Source organism: Diceros bicornis, chromosome 4 (assembly GCF_020826845.1).
Source record: "Diceros bicornis minor isolate mBicDic1 chromosome 4, mDicBic1.mat.cur, whole genome shotgun sequence".
Classification (NCBI taxonomy): Eukaryota; Metazoa; Chordata; class Mammalia; order Perissodactyla; family Rhinocerotidae; genus Diceros; species Diceros bicornis.
In genome coordinates this window covers 96350158-96369196 of record NC_080743.1, presented here as the reverse complement: position 1 = coordinate 96369196, position 19039 = coordinate 96350158, and the positions used below count along the sequence as shown (strand labels likewise).

General features: G+C 36.8%; 1 protein-coding gene across 5 annotated transcripts in view; it reads right to left on the bottom strand.

The window, feature by feature from the left end:
• Positions 1-2618: 2618 nt before the first annotated feature.
• CCDC181 (coiled-coil domain containing 181) overlaps positions 2619-19039 on the bottom strand; it is a 41996-nt gene continuing 25575 nt past the window's right edge. For 4 of the 5 annotated variants that reach the window (XM_058540111.1, XM_058540113.1, XM_058540114.1 and 1 more), the window contains exons 5-6: positions 6837-6991; positions 2619-5790 (exon numbers count right to left, since the gene is read on the bottom strand). In XM_058540111.1, coding sequence (XP_058396094.1) covers positions 5628-5790; positions 6837-6991 — 318 coding nt within the window. In that variant the 3' untranslated portion in view covers positions 2619-5627. The remainder of the gene's footprint in view (positions 5791-6836; positions 6992-19039) is intronic. The other variant, XM_058540115.1, reaches the window with a different exon arrangement.

Genomic DNA, 19039 nt, shown 5'->3' with positions numbered 1-19039 from the left:
TACCTTTCTTTTAGGCCCTAAGTTATTATTTATCTTGCTATATATTTTATATGAGCAGATTTAATTTTGGTATTCTAAAGCAAGGCTTGGCAGACTATGGCCCTGGGTCATTTGCAGCCATACCCGTTCATTTACTATTGTAGGTGTACAACAGGGTTGAATAGATGCAGCAGGGTCTGCAAAGCCTAAAATATTTACTATCTGGCCCTTTCCAGAAAAACTTTTCTGACTCCTACTCTAAAGTAAATGATTTTGGGGCCACAAAGGAGGCTTATGGAAATACTATGGGTGAAGGGAATAATCTTTTAAAAATGTGTCAGGACAATTAAAAATATTTTACAGCCACGTTAACAAGTGCTTCAGCAAAACATGTTCTCATGTTGGTTTTGTGCAGGGGATTCCATATTTTGAATAGATGCAACGTGACATATAAAAGAAACAGATTCTAATTATTGAGCTCATTTTGGCAAATGCAACACAACAGGAATATCCAATCTATTTATAAAATATGGTGAAAAAAGTAGGATATTTCTAGAACGTTGTGCAAACTCAAAAATGCAATCCATCAATTAATTTATATTATGTAATATATATTGTTTATTTATAATGGGCCATCATAAAACACTCTTTTATAGGCCTTTAAAAATGTCCACAAAGGGTTTATACCAAATTACACTAATTAGTTGCAGAAGTGCCTATCAGTAGAGAAATCTTCAAAAGACAAATCTGGTCAAATAACAATATATTTTATTTTCAACTTAACGATATTTTTAATCTGGTTCATCTGAGTTGTAGTTATACTTTCAAGTGGCAATAAATTTCTCTACCTTCTTCATTTTGAATATTGATTTTTTTCCCTGAGAATGATATGCTTCAGTTCAAGTCTTCATCTAGCTTATACTATTTACAATTGATTCTTCAGCCTTTCCTTGAGGTTTATTTAGTATAAAACGTTGAGAAGAAAACATAGACGAAAATCTTCATGACATTGGATTTGGCCATGATTTCTTGGATACAACACCAGAAGCACAGGCAACAATAACAACAAGAAAAACAGATAAACTGAACTTCATCGAAATTAAAAACTTCTGTACAGCAGAGGACACTATCAACAGAGTGAAAAGGTAACCCACAGAATGGGAGAAAATTTGCAAATCCTATATCTAATAAGAGTCTAGTGCCCAGAATAAATAAGAACTACAAATCAACAACCAAGAAACAAACAATCCAATTTCAAAATGAGCAAAGGACATGAATAGATATTCCTCCAAAAAGATATACAAATGTCCAAAAACCACATCAAAAGATGCTCAACATCACTAAGCATTAGGGAAATGCAAATTGAGATCACTTCATACCCATTAGGATGGCTATTATCAAAAAAGCAAAATAACAAGTGTTGGCAATGATGTGGAGAAATCGGAACCCTTATGCATTGCTGGTGGGAATATAAAATGGTGCAGCCGCTATTAAAGGCAGTATGACAGTTCCTCAAGAAATTAAACATACAATTTACCATATGACCCAGCAATTCCACTTCTAGGTGGATACTCAAAAGAACTGAAAGCAAGGACTCAGATATTTGTATACCAATGTTCATAGCAGCATTATTCACAATAGCCAAAAGGCTGAAGTAAAACAGGCATCCTTTGATGGACGAACGGTTAAGCAAAATGTGGTATATACATGCAATGGAATATTATACAGCCTTAAAAAGAATGAAAATCTGGGGCTGGGCCCGTGGCTTAGCGGTTAAGTGCGCGCGCTCCGCTGCTGGCGGCCCGGATTCGGATCCCGGGCGCGCGCTGACGCACTGCTTCTCCGGCCATGCTGAGCCCATGTCCCACATACAGCAACTAGAAGGATGTGCAACTATGACATACAACTATCTACTGGGGCTTTGGGGGAAAAAATAAATAAAATTATAAAAAAAAAAAAGAATGAAAATCTGATACATGCTACAGCATAGATGAACCTTTAAAATATTACACTAAATGAAATATCAGAAAGAAAAAGACAAATAGTTTATGATTCCACTTATATGAAGTACTTGAAATCATCCAATTCCTGGAGACAGAAAGTAGAATAGTGGTTACCAGGAGTTAAGGGAAGGCAGAATGGGGAGTTTTTAATAGGTAAAGTGTTTCAGTTTGGGATGATGAAAAATTCTGGTGATGGAAAGTGGTGATGGTTGTACAACAGTATGAATGTACTTAATGCCACTGAATTGTACATTTAAACAATGGTCAATTTTATGTTATATATATTTTATCACAACTTAAAAAAAAATTGTACATACACTCTTGTAACCAGAAACTAGCGGCACACTTCTACAATTGGTTTAAGAGTATCAATAATAATAATAATACAGATACCAGCTAAAAATAAAAATCTCAAATCAAGAACCTACCATTACACCTTATGGACTAGGAAAAAAAGAGCAAACTAAACCCAAAGCTGCATAAGGAAGGAAATTGAAATTAGAGTGGAGTTACACAAAAGAGAGAATAAAAAACAAGAGTTTCAAGAAAACCAAAAGTTGGTTCTTTGAAAAGATTCACAAAATTGACAAACCTGTAGCCAGACAAAGAAAAAAAGTAGATGTAAATAACTAAAAGCAGAAGTGAAAGTGGGGACTTTATTACCAACCTCATATAAATAAAAAAGGAACAATTGTACACCAACAAATTAAGTAACCTACATGAAATGGATAAATTCCAGAAACATAAATGATCAAAACTGACTCAAGAAGAAATATAAAATATGAACAGGCCTATAACAAGTAGAGATTAAATCAGTAATCAAAAACCTCCCAAGACCAAGAGAGAATCCCAACGTAAGCGACAGATCTTGGGTAATAATGATGTGTCAATGTAGGTTCATTGACTAACAAATGTATCACTGTGGTGAGGGATGTTGATTGATAGTGGAGGAGGTTTTGAGGACGTGGGGCAGCAGGGGATATATGGGAACTCTGCTTTTTGCTCAATTTTGCTGTGAACCTAAAACTGCCCTAAAAAATGAAGTCTATTAAAAAAAACTCCCAACAAAAGTCCAGGACTGAATAGTTTCACTGGTGAATTCTACCAACTATTAAGAGAAGAATTAATACCAATCATTCTCAATCTCTTCCAAAAAAAAATAAAAGAGGGGCCAGCCTGGTGGCTTAGCAGTTAAGATCATGCGCTCCACTCCAGTGGCCCAGGGTTCACGGGTTCAGATCCTGGGTGTGGACCTATGCACTGCTCATCAAGCCACGCTGTTGCAGGCGTCCCATATAAAGTAGAGGAAGATGGGCATGGATGTTCACCCAGGGCCAATCTTCCTCAGCAAAAAAGAGGAAGATTGGCAACAAATGTTAGCTGAGAGAGAGGGGAGAAAGAAAGAAAAGAAGAAAGAAAGAAACATTTGGTACACAACATCTGATACACAACATAATGTGTACCTGACACATTATAAACTCTCAAATAAATAAATAAATAAAAGAGGGGAACAGGGAACACTTCCTGACTCATTCTATGAGGCCAGTATTACCCTGATAGCAAAGCCACACAAAGACACCACAAGAAAAGAAAGAGTACTACAGACCATTATCTCATGAAATGTAGATGAAAAATTCTCAACAAAATACTAGCAAATCAAATGCAATGGCACAGTAAAAGGGTTACACACCGTGACCAAACTGTATTTATCTCAGGAGTGCAAGGGTGGTGCAACATAAGAAAATGAACAATATAATATATCACATTAATAGAACAAAGGAGAAAAACCACATGATCATTTCACTAAATGCAGTAAGAAGATTCGATAAAATCCAACACCCTTTCATGATAAAAACACTCAGAAAAACAGAAGAATAGGAATAAGTAGAATAGAGGAATAAAAGTAGAACTTCAACTTTGTAAAGGGCATTTATAGAAAACCCACAGCTAACATCCCCCTCAATGGTGAAGGACTAAAAGCTTTCCTCCTAAGATCAAGAACAAAGTGAGGATGCCTACTTTCACCACTACTCTTACACAGTATACTGGAAGGTTTAGCCAGAGTAATCAGTCAAGAGAAAGAAATAAAAGGCATCCAATTTGGAAAGGAAGAAGTAAAACTATCTCTGTTTGCAGAAGATATTATCCTATATATAGAAAATTCCAAAAAATTCACCAAAAAATCTAGTGCTAATAAATTCAGCAAAGTTGCAGGGTACAACATTAATGCACAAAAATCATTTGTATTTGTGTTTTGAGTACACAACCCAAAAAGGAAATTAAGAAAACATGGCCTTTTGCAATAGAATCCAAAAGAATAAAATATCTATGAATAAAGTTAACCAAGGAGGTGAAAGACTTGTACACTGAAAACTACAAAACCTTGCTGCACTAAATGAAAAGACATTCTGTGTTTATGGATTGGAAGACAGTATTAACTAAGATGGCAATACTACCCAATACAATCTACAGATTCACTGCAATCTCTATCAAAATTCCAAACTTTTTTTTTTAATGTGGAATATTTAAACTTCAAATTGGTTCTTATCCTTAAGGATAACTTTAAATGACACAAGACTAGTTATAATGAAATGTTAAATTGCTTGGTATGTGCTCAAAGTGCTGTAAGAAGCAGAGATAGGATTGAATAGTTCTCTGTGTTTTCTAATTATGGTCAAGAAATTGAGGTGCAAATACCCAGTTGATAAGAACCTTGTCTTCTGAAGCTTTAATAGAACTCCTATAGTGATTCTCCACTCTACATCACACTTGTATGTTTACCTTTGTCCTCCACCCCTTAAATGCTTCTACACATATCAAGGGTACTGTTCCTCCACACATCGGATTCCTGTATAGTCTTAAATATTTCATAAATGTCTACCAAGGTATGTAAGCTTTATAATATAACTAAGAGCAAGGATTTTGCAATCATACAGATCAGAGTCTGTGAGCAAGCTACTCACCTCTGTACTTTAGTTTCCTCATCTGCAAAACAAGACTAATAGGGTTGTTATAAGCATTATATCGAATTATTTATGTAAAGCATTTACAACCACAATACCAGACACATTATAAACTCTCAAGAAGTGCTGGCTGATTTTGTAACATATCTAAAGTAGTATTATGCATAATTGTTACTATCTTTGCTTTTTAAAAAAAACATGTGGAAGGAGGCCTACCCTATTGCCTAGCTTGCCACAGCTATTCAAATTCAAAACTGACATAAACAGGACATTGTATAAGGCCTTGAACCAGACTTGTTTAAGAGGTCACTCCCACCTTATGGAATGTTCTATTGCAATTTTTTTAATGATAATAGGAACTAAGAATGAAGCTCTGTCCCTTTCTTGTGTTCTTTCCAGCTAGAAATGTTAAAATAATTTGGAAGTAAAGGAATGTAGAGTTCATTTGTTGTGCAATTTATTGCATGGACTAAGAGATGGTATAACACATTACAACACTGCGAGAGAAGAAATTTATTTTGTTCTAGTGTTAAAAAATAAAAGATAAATTCACTGTCAACATCACCAAAAGATATGTACCATTTCCATAATTCAGAGTATGACCAAAGCACACAGGCCATAAGAAATGATATGCAAAACTCGGAGGATAGCAGCTTCCAAATGAAGTATTTAATAGATACTGTCAGTTGTAAGGATCAGTAAAACGAAAAGATTTGGCTTCTGGCATATTATATAGGTGGTACTGTAAGTGCTTAGAATGCTTTGCTTCTAGTCGGAGCTGTCTAGCTCTTTCTTTGGCAGCTTGTTGCTCTGCTAGTTTCTCTATCCGTTTCCTTCTCAGCCAGCTGTAGAAAGAGACATGATCAGATCTGGTGAGTATCAACCAAATATGCTCTTCATACTATAAAGTTATTACTATAGACAATTAAAGGAAGTTTAGTTTCTTTACACTGAAATGCTGTAGTCACAACACAAATTATTAAGGTATTAACTGAAAAATTTCAGGCTTATACCCCAGGCTTACACAAGAAAGCATGGTTACATTTGGTATCAAGTGTTTGAAATTAAGTTTGACTTAGAATGAAACTGCCAACATAATTGTTTTTTAGTAATAAATACAATATTTTATATGTGATATAGGTCCTATCCTTTTTTTAAAATGTGGTTTTCTAAGCAAATAAGTATTTGAAGATTCCAAATAACTTATTTTTTGCAGCTAGCTGTATTCTAAAACATTACTTAACTAGGTTAAAAATACCAGCATGCAGAAATGTTGCCTTCCTCTACTTGGTAGGGAAATTATAGAGCTCTTGCTTTTCAGTGCATAAAATAGTTCTTCCTTAAAATGGAAAAATAAGCCTAAGCATAAAAAACTTCAAAAAGGGTGAAGGAAAAGTCCACATTCTAACAAATTTAAGTCTACAAAACTTGCTTAAATAAAATAACATCAATAGTCTATACATATCTTCCTCCTCAGCCTGACTGCCTTTCTTTACAGAAAAATATTTCTTGGTAAATGCAACTCTCTATTCAATTTTTCTGAGGACTATGTAGGAGAAGCTGTAACCAATCTTTGGCCCATTTCTCTAAGAAATGAACAAATCAACTAACAAACAAATAAATAAATGGTAGGCTATCAAAGGCTATCACATTGGTGCCATAAGAAGCAATTTTAGTATTGAGAAATATCTTCAAGAAAGAATGGTAAAAATATTCAAAGTATGGAGTTAAAGAATTTTCTCACACATTTTTTAAAGTGTGGATTTAAAATTGAATACGTATGTAATGTAAGAGATAAAATATTTTGGTGTTTCTTTTCAAACTTTATTGATTATTTAACATCCTAAAATGACCTTTAGGAAGGGAAAAAAATGTCCTGCCTTTGACTTACAGTTTAAAGGCCCTTTCACGGCCTTCTGTTCCTTTAAGGAAGTATAAGCATTCCTCTTGCTTTCGCAGTTCTTCAGTCTTTCTTTCTTTCAGCTGCTCTTCATGCTTTTTTTTAAGCCATAATCGAAAAGCTTGTTGTGGATCTCTGTTTTCCTGCTAATTATAAAAATAAGCTTTGCTTAATTTAAATAAACCAAAACTAGTTTTTAAGGCCCTGCCTATAGGACCCTCCAAGAATACATGTCCCACTCATCAATTTTTCATAATAATACCAACCTCATTACCTGCACTCCTAGTATCCAAACCAAATATATCACCTTTGAATCAGCAACACTGATTACCCTTCTGTCAGAAAATTCAACATTGAACTCATTACCATCTGGCTTCTTTCAAAAGTCCTACTGAGGTAATCAATAAATGAAGAAGGTGTAAACACAGTGATTTGCAAACTATTCCAAGTCGTGCCCTTTGACAAAGAAAATAATTTGGCACAATGGCATAAATATGTAAAACAGGGTTGAGGAAAGGTTGGAGATAGGCAGTAGGAGTGGAGTTGAGGTCTTTGTAGCAATTCCTGAAGGAGCGCCATGGAATACAGTTTGTAGACCAATGATCCAACACTTATGTTATTCATCTTTTCTTTTAAATTCTACCTTTGTTTTTAAGTTTTTAGAGCATCTAACTGCCCAGCACATCTCCAAAACTATAATTATTATTATGGAGGATGGCCATAAGGATTTCCAGTCATAAGAATTTTCTCATAAGGATAACAGCCATGAGGATTTTTTCATAAGAAAAAGCTAGTGGGAGTAGCTTATTGTGGGTTCCTTAAATTTCAAGATGGATACTATCTTCAGGGAATTTTCAAAAGTTGAAAGAGCTCTTATTTGGGAGAATAAGAGAGAAAAGGGACAGATTTGGGGCTCTTTAGCCTTGGGAAAAGTATAACTCATTATATGGATGCCTGGCTAGTACACAAAAGGAAAGGATGCACTCATTTAATACTTTCTCCAAATACAATCATGCATCACTTAATGACTTTTCAGTCAATGACGGACCAAATATATGACAGTGGTCCCATGAGATTAGTACCATTTAAGCCTACGTGTGTAGTAGGCTATACCATCCAGGTTTGTATAAATACACTCTATGATGTATGCACAATGACAAAATCACCTGATGACACATTTCTTAGAACATATCCCAGTTGTTAAGTGACATGTGACTGTATGAGCTCTGTGATAGAGGAGACCTCTCCTATGTCTTGCATTTTCCTTTATCTGTAACCACATTGCCAAGTATGCTCTAGTCTAATCTATAAAGTTTATGTAACTTAGGATCTTTGATGTACAATGCTGAACTGTGTAAAGAAGACCCATGGACCTAAAGGATCATTGCTGAACACCCGGAATGGTTGAGATGACTAAAAAGTGTTCAATCTGGAATTATAGATCAAAAGAGTCAAGGATTCAGGGATGAACAGGATTGATGGGTATCTCTGTTCATTTATTCATTCAACAGATATTTATAGAGTATCTACTACATAGAGTATCTACAGGTACATAGGTACTGGATTGCATCAGTGAATAAAAACAAGGTTCCCTCTCTCATATATTCTATGCTTGCACTGTACAATACAGTAGCTGGTATTCATGTGTGGCTACTTAAATAAAATTTAAAATTCAGTACCTTAATCACATTAGCTATATTTCAAGTTCTTAATAGCCACATTGTGGCTAGCATGGTTACTTTATTCGACAATGCAGATTTAGAACATTTCCATCATCACAGAAAGTTGTATTGGGCAGTGTTCTTCCAGATGAGGAGATGAAAATAGATGATTGATTGATTGATATGTCAGATTCAAAAGAAAAGTACAGTTAAGAGAGAGCATAAATAAAGGGTAAGATGAGGAGAAGGGGTGGCATTTAGATAGAAAGTGAGGGAGAAAGTTATGGGATATCAGGAGAAACAGTATTTCAAGCAGTAATAACAGTAAGAGCAAAGGATCTGAGAAGGAGTTGTGAATGGCATGTTCAATAAATAGCAAAGAAGTCAAAGTGAAGCTGTAGCAAAGTGGCTGGAGAGTGGTAGGAGATGAAGTCATAGAAGTAACAGGGATCAGATAATGTACAACCTTGTAGGCTATAGTAGGAACTGTGGATTTTATTTTGACGTGAGAAGCCATTGGAGGTTTCTGAGCATAAGTGACACAATCTATTTACATTTTAGAAAGATCACTGTGACTGCTATATAGAAAAAAGACTGGGATGGGGGAGGCAAGATGGAAGAAGGGAGACCAGTTATTAGGCTTTTGCAACAGTCCAGGCAAGAGATGACAGAGGTTTGGATTAGGGTGGTGGATCTGGATATACTTTGAAGATAGAACTGACAGAATTTGCGCATAGATTGAATGTAGGTTTTTATGTCTTGCTTTAAATGATTGTTTTTTAATTTTTTCAGGATTTCTTTTCATGGTTTTATAAAAAACAAAAGGAAAAAAATTTGCAGTGAATCTCTCAAAAAACTAGTTTTCATAATGCATAAAGAGTTCCCATAGGGCCGGCCCCATGGCTTAGCGGTTAAGTGCGCACGCTCTGCTACTGGCGGCCCGGGTTCGGATCCCGGGCGCGCACCGACACACCGCTTCTCCGGCCATGCTGAGGCCGCGTCCCACATACAGCAACTAGAAGGATGTGCAGCTATGACATACAACTATCTACTGGGGCTTTGGGGGGAAAAAAGGAGGAGGATTGGCAATAGATGTTAGCTCAGAGCCAGTCTTCCTCAGCAAAAAAAGAGGAGGATTAGCACGGATGTTAGCTCAGGGCTGATCTTCCTCACAAAAAAAAAAAAAAAGAGTTCCCATATATCAAAAAGAAAGCACCAATATTCCTGACAGAAAAGTTGACAGAGGATTTTTATATGAAAAGGAAATTCAAACAGCTCATAGATGTTCAATCTCACTGACTACAATCAAACATTTCCTACCTATCAAACTGATTAAGATGAAAACTCTTGAAAGCACACTTCTTATTGAGATTGTAGGGGGTGCAGGCACTCTCATATACTTTGACGAGAGTATAAAGTGGTACATCTATGGGAAGCAATTTGGCAATATTTGTCAAATTTTTAAAAGAGAATACTGAGCAATTCTACCTCCTCAATTGTATCCTCTATTTAAACTCTTGTATTTGCAAATTAACATATATACAAGGATAATTACTACAACATTGTTTGTAATACCAAAAGATTAGAAACATTTCAATGGTAATCAATAATGGAAAGATCAAATAAATTATGATCTATCCATGCAATAGAACACGAAGTAATTATTTAAAAGCTCCATCTCCATACCAATATGGAATGATCACTAAGGTATATTCAGTGAAACATCAAGGAGGAGCAGATCAATCTATAGAGTATGGTTCTATATACATATATGTTTATATATACTTAGAAAATATTCTTGGGAAGAAGCACAAAAAACTGGTAACACTGGTTGTTACAGGAAAAGGAGAATTTATAAGCTGAGAAATTGGGTGGGAGAAAAAATTCTTTGTTCCTTTTGACTTCGACCTATATATTTGGATTATCCATTCAAAAATATACTGAATATTTTTTAAATGTTGCTTGGAGGGTTATATTATTTTTTGAAGTTTTAATTAAATACGATGAGCATGATGACCTTAGATTAACAAAAACAGGGGGTGAAAGGGCACAAAAATCCCAAGCCCCTTATCTTCCTCAAAGGAGGATCAGAATCTCTATTCCTATTACATTTAATTTAATAAAGATTTAAGAATATATGTCTTTAAAATTTAAGGTAAATTGAAGCAGAATTTAAAAGGCTATCAGTGAAATCACTGCATCAGGTAATAGCAAATAACTATCTACAGTAGGGGGAACCAAAATAGAAAGAAATTCTAAGGAAATATAAAAAACAGAAAGAATGATAAAGATCAAATATAAATTATAAAAATGATTATTAATGGGGGCCAGACCCATGGTCTAGTGGTAAAGTTCAGCATGCTCTGCTTCAGCAGCCTGAGCTCAGTTCCTGGGCATGAACTGACACCACTCGTTGGTGGCCATGTTGTGGCAGCAACCCATAAACAAAATAGAGGAAGACTGGCACAGATGTTAGCTCAGGGCGAATCTTCCTCAACAACAACAACAAAAAAATTACTAATGGAGTGACGTCAGCATCATGGCAGAGTGAGCTCTTCCTTTAGACTCTCCCCTCTAAGATACAATGAAAAGGACGTTCATATACCAACAGAGGATATTCACACAACACAAAAGATGTCTCAGAGATCCAGGCAGCCATACCTCTGAAGGTGGAGGTGCTGGACCCCCCAGAGGAAGTGGAAAGATGTAAGGGCATCTCCTCTCCCTCCCCGAATGGCAGCGACTCGGGGCCTGGGACCATGCAAGGCTCTGAGAGGAGAGGGGGGAGGGGCAGCTCTCTGAGGGAACAACTTTGCCTTCCAAGTTTCCTCACAGCCCATGGGAAAGCTCCACACAGAGGTGACTAAGCTATTGCAGGGGTGTCTTCATCAAGCGAGCAACCCAGGAGAGCAGATAGGGAGGACAGAGTGATAAGCCCCTGGGATTTCACAGGTGAAAGAAAGTGCTCTTCCTCCCACCCGGTGCTCCAGCATAGCCCATTGGCCAGAGCATCCACGTGTACGATAGAAAAGCAGCAGCTGGGAGCAAGCAAGCTGGGGTCACAGCGGGCTCAGAATACACAACTCCTGACCCCCTACCCAGTGGCAGCGGGTGGAATCTACGACCAGATACTATCACTATGCAGAGGCACAAATCCATGCCATCAGTTTGAAAAAATATAAAATATTCCAGGCCAGAAAAAAAATGACAAGCACCTAGAAATCAATCCTGAAGGCAGAGAAATTTATAATCTAAATGACAGAGAATTCAAAATAGCTATCATAAAAATAACTCAATGAGTTACAAGAAAATACAGATAGTTCAATGAAATCAGGAACTTCTTCACAAAAGAGATTGAAACTATAAAGAAAAACCAATCAGAAATGTAGGAGATGAAAAACACAGTGGATGAGATAAAGAAAAATCTGGACTACCTGAATAACAGAGTTGATATTATGGAGGACAGAATCAGCAGTCTGGAGGACAGAAATATAGAAATGCTTCAGATGGAGGAAGAGAGAAATCTAAGACTAGAAAAGAAATGAAGAAATTCTGCAAGAAATATCTGACTCAATTAGGAAACGCAACATAAGGATTATAGATATATTCCAGAGGGAGAAGAGGAGAATGGAGCAGAAAGCTTGCTCAAAGAAATAATAATTGAGAACTTCCCAAAGCTGGAGAAGGAGATGGAAATATAAGTAAAAGAAGCTACTAGAATCCCCAATTATATCAATGTAAAAAGACCTTCTCCATGGCATACAGTAGGAAAGCTGGCAAAAGTCAATGACAAAGAAAAAATATTAAGGGCAGCAGGACAGAAGACAATAACTTGTAAAGAAACCCCTATCAGGCTTTCAGCGGATTTCTCAGCAGAAACCTTACAGGCTAGGAGAGAGTGGAATGATATATTCAAAATTCTGAAAGACAAAAACTTTCAGCCAAGAATACTCTATCCAGCGAAAATATCCTTCAGATATGATAGTGAAATAAAAACTTTCCCCAACAAACAAAAGCTAAGGGAGTTCATCACCACAAGACCCCCTTTATAAGAAATGATCAAGAAGGCCCTCATACCTGAAAAAAAAAAAAAAAAAAGAAAAAGCAAGGGGTTACAAAGCCTTGAGCAAGGAGATAAATATGTAAACAAAATCAGAAAATTGCAGCTCTCTATCAGAACAGGTTAGCAAACACTTAATTATAACATTAAAGATAAAGGGAAGGAAAACATCCAAAATAAATAAAATCTCATCATTTTAACGACAAACTCACAACACAAGATGGAATAAGTCGTTTAAATAACTTAGAAAGAGAAGAGGACAGGGATGGAATCGGCTTAGTCTAAGGAAATAAGAGGCTATCAGAAAATGGACTATCTCATCTATGATATTTTTTATACAAACCTCATGGTAACCACTAAACAAATAATCAGAACAGAGATACAAATGAAAAATAAAGAGAAAACTAAGGAAACCATCATAGGGAACTATCAAACTGAATTGGTAGTCTGAAATACACAAGACAAGAAACAAGAGAAATGCAGAAGAACCAGAAAACGAGTGCTAAAATGGCAGCATTAAGCCCTCATATATCAATAATCACTCTAAATGCAAATGGATTGAATTCTCCAGTCAAAAGACACAGAGTGGCAAGATGGATTAAAAAACAAGACCTAACAATATGCTGCCTCCAGGAAACACAGCTCTAAAGACAAACACAGGCTCAGAGTGAAGGGATGGAAGACAATATTCCAAGATAATGGCAAACAAAAGAAAGCAGGTGTTGCCATACTTATATCAGACAAAGTAGACGTCAAGACAAAACAGGTAATGAGAGACAAAGACAGGCAATATATAATGACAAAAGGGACACTCCACCAAGAAGACATAACACTTATAAATATTTATGCACCCAACACAGGAGCACCAAAGTACATAAAGCAACTATTAACAAACCTAAAAGGATATATTAACAACAACACAGGGCCGGCCCCGTGGCTTAGCAGTTAAGTGTGCGCGCTCCACTGCTGGTGGCCCGGGTTCGAATCCCAGGCGTGCACCGACGCACCGCTTCTCCGGCCATGCTGAGGCCGCATCCCACATACAGCAACTACAAGGATGTGCAGCTATGACATACAACTATCTACCGGGGCTTTGGGTGAAAAAAAATAAATAAAATTATTAAAAAAAAAAACATAATAATAGTAGGGGATCTTAACACCCCACTTACATCAATGGATAGATCATCAAGACAGAAAGTCAACAAATAGTGGATTTAAATGAAAAACCACACCAGATGGACTTAATAGATATATATAGAACACTCCACCCCAAAACAGCAGAATATACATTCTTCTCAAGTGTGCATGGAACATTCTCAAGGACAGACCATATGTTGGGAAACAAGGCAAGCCTCAATAAATTCAAGAAGATTGAAATCATATCAAGCACCTTTTCTGATCATAATGCTAGGAAACTAGAAATCAGCTACAAGAAAAACGCTGGGAAAGCGAAAAATATGTGGAGACTAAACAACATGCTACTGAACAACCAATGGATCATTGAACAAACCAAAGGAGAAATCAAAAAATATCTGGAGACAAATGAGAATAAAAATATACCATACCAATGCATATGGGATGCAGCAAAAGGAGTCCTAAGAGAGAAATTCATAGCAACACAGGCCCACCTTAACAAACAAGAAAATTCTCAAATAAGCAATCTTAAACTACACCTAACAGAATTAGAAAAAGAAGAACAAAGCCCAAAGTTGGCAGAAGGAGGGAAATAATAAAAATTAGAGCAGAAATAAATGAAATTGAAACAAACAAACAAAAACAGTAGAAAGAATCAATGAAACAAAGAGCTGATTCTTTAAGAAGATAAAAAAAATTGACAAATCCTTAGCCAGACTCACAAAGAAAAAAAGAAAGATGGGTCAAATAAATAAAATTAGAAATGAAAGAGGAGAAATTACAATAGACACGACAAAAATGCAAAGGATTATAAGAGAATACTATGAAAAACTATACGCCAACAAATTGGACAATCTAGAAGAGATAGATACATTCTTTGACTCATAAAACATCCCAAAACTGAACCAAGGAGAAATAGAGAATCTGAATAGACCAATCACAAGTAAAGAGATTGAAACAGGAAAATCAAAAACCTCCCAAAAAAGAAAAGTCCAGGACCAGATGGCTTCTCTGGAGAACACTACCAAACATTCAAGGAAGATTTAATACCTCTCCTTCTCAAACTATTCCAGAAAGTTGAGGAAGGCAGAACACTTTCTAACACATTCTGTGAGGCCAACATCACCCTGATACCAAAGCCAAGGACAACATAAAGAAAGAAAATTACAGGCCAATATCACTGATGAACATAGATGCAAAAATCCTCAACAAAGTACTGGCAAACCAAATACACTAATACATTAAAAAGATCATATCCCATGATCGAATGGGATTTATACCAGGGACACAGGGATGGTTCAACATCTGCAAATCAATCAATGTGATACACCACATTAATAAAATGAGGAATAGAAACTACAAGATCATCTCAATAGATGCTGAGAAAGCATTTGATAAGATCCAACATCCATTTATGACAAAAACTCTCAATAAAATGGGTATAGAAGGAAAGCACCTCAACATAATAAAGGCCATATATGACAAACCCACAGCCAACATCACACCCAACAGGGAAAAACTGAAAGCCACCCCTCTGAAAACAGGGACAAGACAAAGGTGCCCACGCTCACCACTCTTATTCAACATAGTACTGGAGGTTTTGGCCAGAGCAATTAGACAAGAAAAAGAAATAAAAGGAGTCCAAATAGGCAATGAAGAAGTGAAACTCTCACTGTTTGCAGACAACATGATTTTATATATAGAAAACCCTAAAGAAACCATTGGAAAACTATTAGAAATAATCAACAACTACAATAAACTTGCATGGTACAAAATCAACATACAAAACTCAGTTGCATTTTTATACTCTAATAATAAACTAACAGAAAGAGAACTCAAGAAAAGAATCCCATTTACAATCGCAACAAAAAGAATAAAATATCTAGGAATAAATTTAATTTAACAAAGGAGGTGAAAGACCTATACAATGAAAACTATAAGACACTGTTGGAAGAAATCGATGATGAAATAAAGAAATGGAAAGATATTCTATGCACATGGATTAGAAGAATAAACATAGTTAAAATGTCCATACTACCTAAAGCAATCTATAGATTCAACGCAATCCCAATCAGAATCCCAATGACATTCTTCACGGAAATAGAAAAAAGAATACTAAAATTCACATGGGGCAACAAAAGACCCGGAATAGCTAAAGCAATGTTGAGAAAAAAGAACAAAGCTGGAGGCATCACAATTCCTGACTTCAAAAAATACTACAAAGCCATAGTAATCAAAACACCATGGTACTGGTACAAAAACAGACACACAGATCAATGGAACAGAATTGAAAGTCCAGAAATAAAACCACATATCTACGGACAGCTAATCTTTGACAAAGGAACTAAGAACATACAATGGAGAAAGGAAAGTCTCTTCAACAAATGGTGCTGGGAAAACTGGACAGCCACATGCAAAAGAATAAAAGTAGACCATTATAAACAAAATTAACTCAAAATGGATCAAAGACTTGAAGGTAAGACCTGAAATGATAAAATTCCTAGAAGAAAATATAGGCAGTACACTCTTTGACATCAGTCTTAGAAAGATCTTTTTGAATACCATGTCTATTCAGACAAGGGAAACAAGAAAAAATAAACAAGTGGGATTTCATCAAACTAAAGAGCTTCTGCAAGGCAAAGGAAACCAGGGATAAAACAAAAAGACAACCCACCAACTGGGAGTAAATATTTGCAAATCATATATCCAACAAGGAGTTGATCTCCAAAACATATAAAGAACTCACAAAACTGAACAACAAAAAAATAAACAACCCCATCAAAAAATGGGCAGAGGATAGGAACAGACATTTTTCCAAAGAAGATATACAGATAGCCAAAAGGCACATGAAAAGATGTTCAACATCACTAATCATCAGAGAAATGCAAATCAAAACTACACTACGATATTACCTTACACTCACTAGAATGGCTATAATAACCAAGACAAAAAATAACAAATGTTGGAAAGGATGTGGAGAAAAGAGAACTCTCATACACTGCTGGTGGGAATGCAAACTGGTGCAGCCACTATGGAAAACAGTATGGAGATTTCTCAAAAAAATTAAAAATAGAAATACCATATGACCCAGCTATCCCACTACTGCATATTTATCCAAAGAACTTAAAATCAATAATTCAAAGAGACTTCTGCACCCCTATGTTCATTGTAGCATTATTCACTATAGCCAAGAAGTGAAAGCACTCCAAGGGCCCATTGACTGATAATTGGATAAAGAGGATGTGGTGTATATATATATGTGTGTGTGTGTGTGTGTGTGTGTGTGTGTGTGTGTGTGTATACACACACACACAATGGAATACTACTCAGCCATAAAAAAGGCAAAATTGTCCCATTCGCAACAACGTGGATGGACCTTGAGGTATTACTTTAAGCGAAATAAGCCAGACAGAGAAAGACAAACACCATATGATTTCACTCATATGTGGAAGATAAACTAACACACGGACAAAGAGAACAGTTTAGTGGTTATCAGAAGGGAAGGGGGTTGGGCACAAGGGGTGAAAGGGCACATTTACATGGTGACTGACAAATAATAATGTACAACTGAAATTTCACAATGTTATAAACTATTATGACCTCAATAAAGAAAATAAATTTAAATAATTACTAATGGATTAAACTCTCTGATTAAATAATTAATAAATAAATAAATAAAAGACTTCAGCATCTAGCCCTGATGGAGTAATTGGTATCAGACTTACCCTCGTGCTCTAATCAACTATAAAATAGAAAAAATATATGTAACAGCTGTGATTTGCTGAAAGAAAAATACATTATATAAGCCCCAGGTTTGCCCTGGCTCTCAACTTAGCGGCATTTTCCTGACCACGGAGTAGGAAAGTGGAGCCTTAGCATAGAGCAGTTAAAAGTCTCCCAGAGCTGATGAAAAGAGATAGCAGTCTGGGGTTGCTGGGACAATTGGATTTGCAGGGCAGTGTACTGGAAAGAAAAGAGCCATGCAGAAAGAGAACCCAGAAGTCTGTGTGGGGGTTTCCCTTGGGCCTTGGCAAGGACTGGGCTGCGCATGCACAGAGTAAAGCTCTGGAGGATCCAGCAGAGAATGGCTCCTGCGAGTAATGAAGATATCGGAGGTTGCACAGTTCTAGGAGACATTGGAATTCAAGCCCAACAAGAGAGGAGATATTTCACTGAGTACCTTGGTCATACACATATAACCCCAGAGGGGCTATGCTTCAGGAGTAAGTGTCATATCTTACAGTGAGGACCATGCCCTAGGACTAAGGACAAAACCAAAATAGGCCCATCACAATAAAGCATAAAACCATGTCTAACAGGATTGAGAGGATCCAATACTAATTTTACTGCCTACCAGAACAAGCTTGATACCTTTTAAAGGAAAACAATGTAATCCAGACTCACCACAACTAAAGATTCAAAGTCTATTACACAATAAAAAATCACTAGACATACAGAGAAACAGGAAAATGTGACCCATAATCTAGAGAAAAAGGCAGTCAATAGAAACAGATCCTGAGATGACACAGCTATTGGAATTTACATACATGGACTTTAAACAGGCCTAATATTTTCAAGAAATTAAAGGAAAATATGATATGAATGCATAGATAGAGAATCTCAGGAAAGTAATGGAAACTTAACAGGAGGTTGATCAATATGCCAAATAGGAGACTCCTGAACCCCGCTTCTCCCATGGACACACTGAAGGTAAGCCACACATGCAACAATCACCTCTGAAAGAAATCCAGAAACTAGCTGAGCAACTCTTACACCCCAAGTAAATGACAAAATACCCACATCAAAATAGGTAGGAAAGGCTGAGACACTCTCACCATAAACCCCATGCCTAGCACAGTGCCATGCAATTGGGAAACAACTCCCAACTCCCAGCGTCTCCCTGAGGAGTGAAAGGTTTGGACCCTACATCTAGCACCCCAACTTTGAAGACTCCCACACAAGGGAGAGGCCCCCAAATCCTCTAGCTCTGAAAGCCTATGAGAGCTGCATCCATGAGTTCCACAAGACTAGAGCAAAGGAGCAGTTGTTAATGGGCAGGCAAGCACTTGCTGCAGCTATCACCCCAGGGCTCACTACAGAGGGAGCCGGCAAAATGACTCATCTCCCAGTCTTTCCCTGCAATGGGTCCATCTGCACACTTTGAAAGCTGCCACTTGAGGGTCAGAGTTCTCATTTGGCACATATCTAGGGGCTGGCTGCAATCCTCCCCGGAGAATGGGGAAACCGACAGACACCTCAATTGCCATCTCCCTGTAACCTACTGAAGGTCACCAGTATTTCCCTGGAGGGAGCTTGTACACACACCTGCATCCCACCTT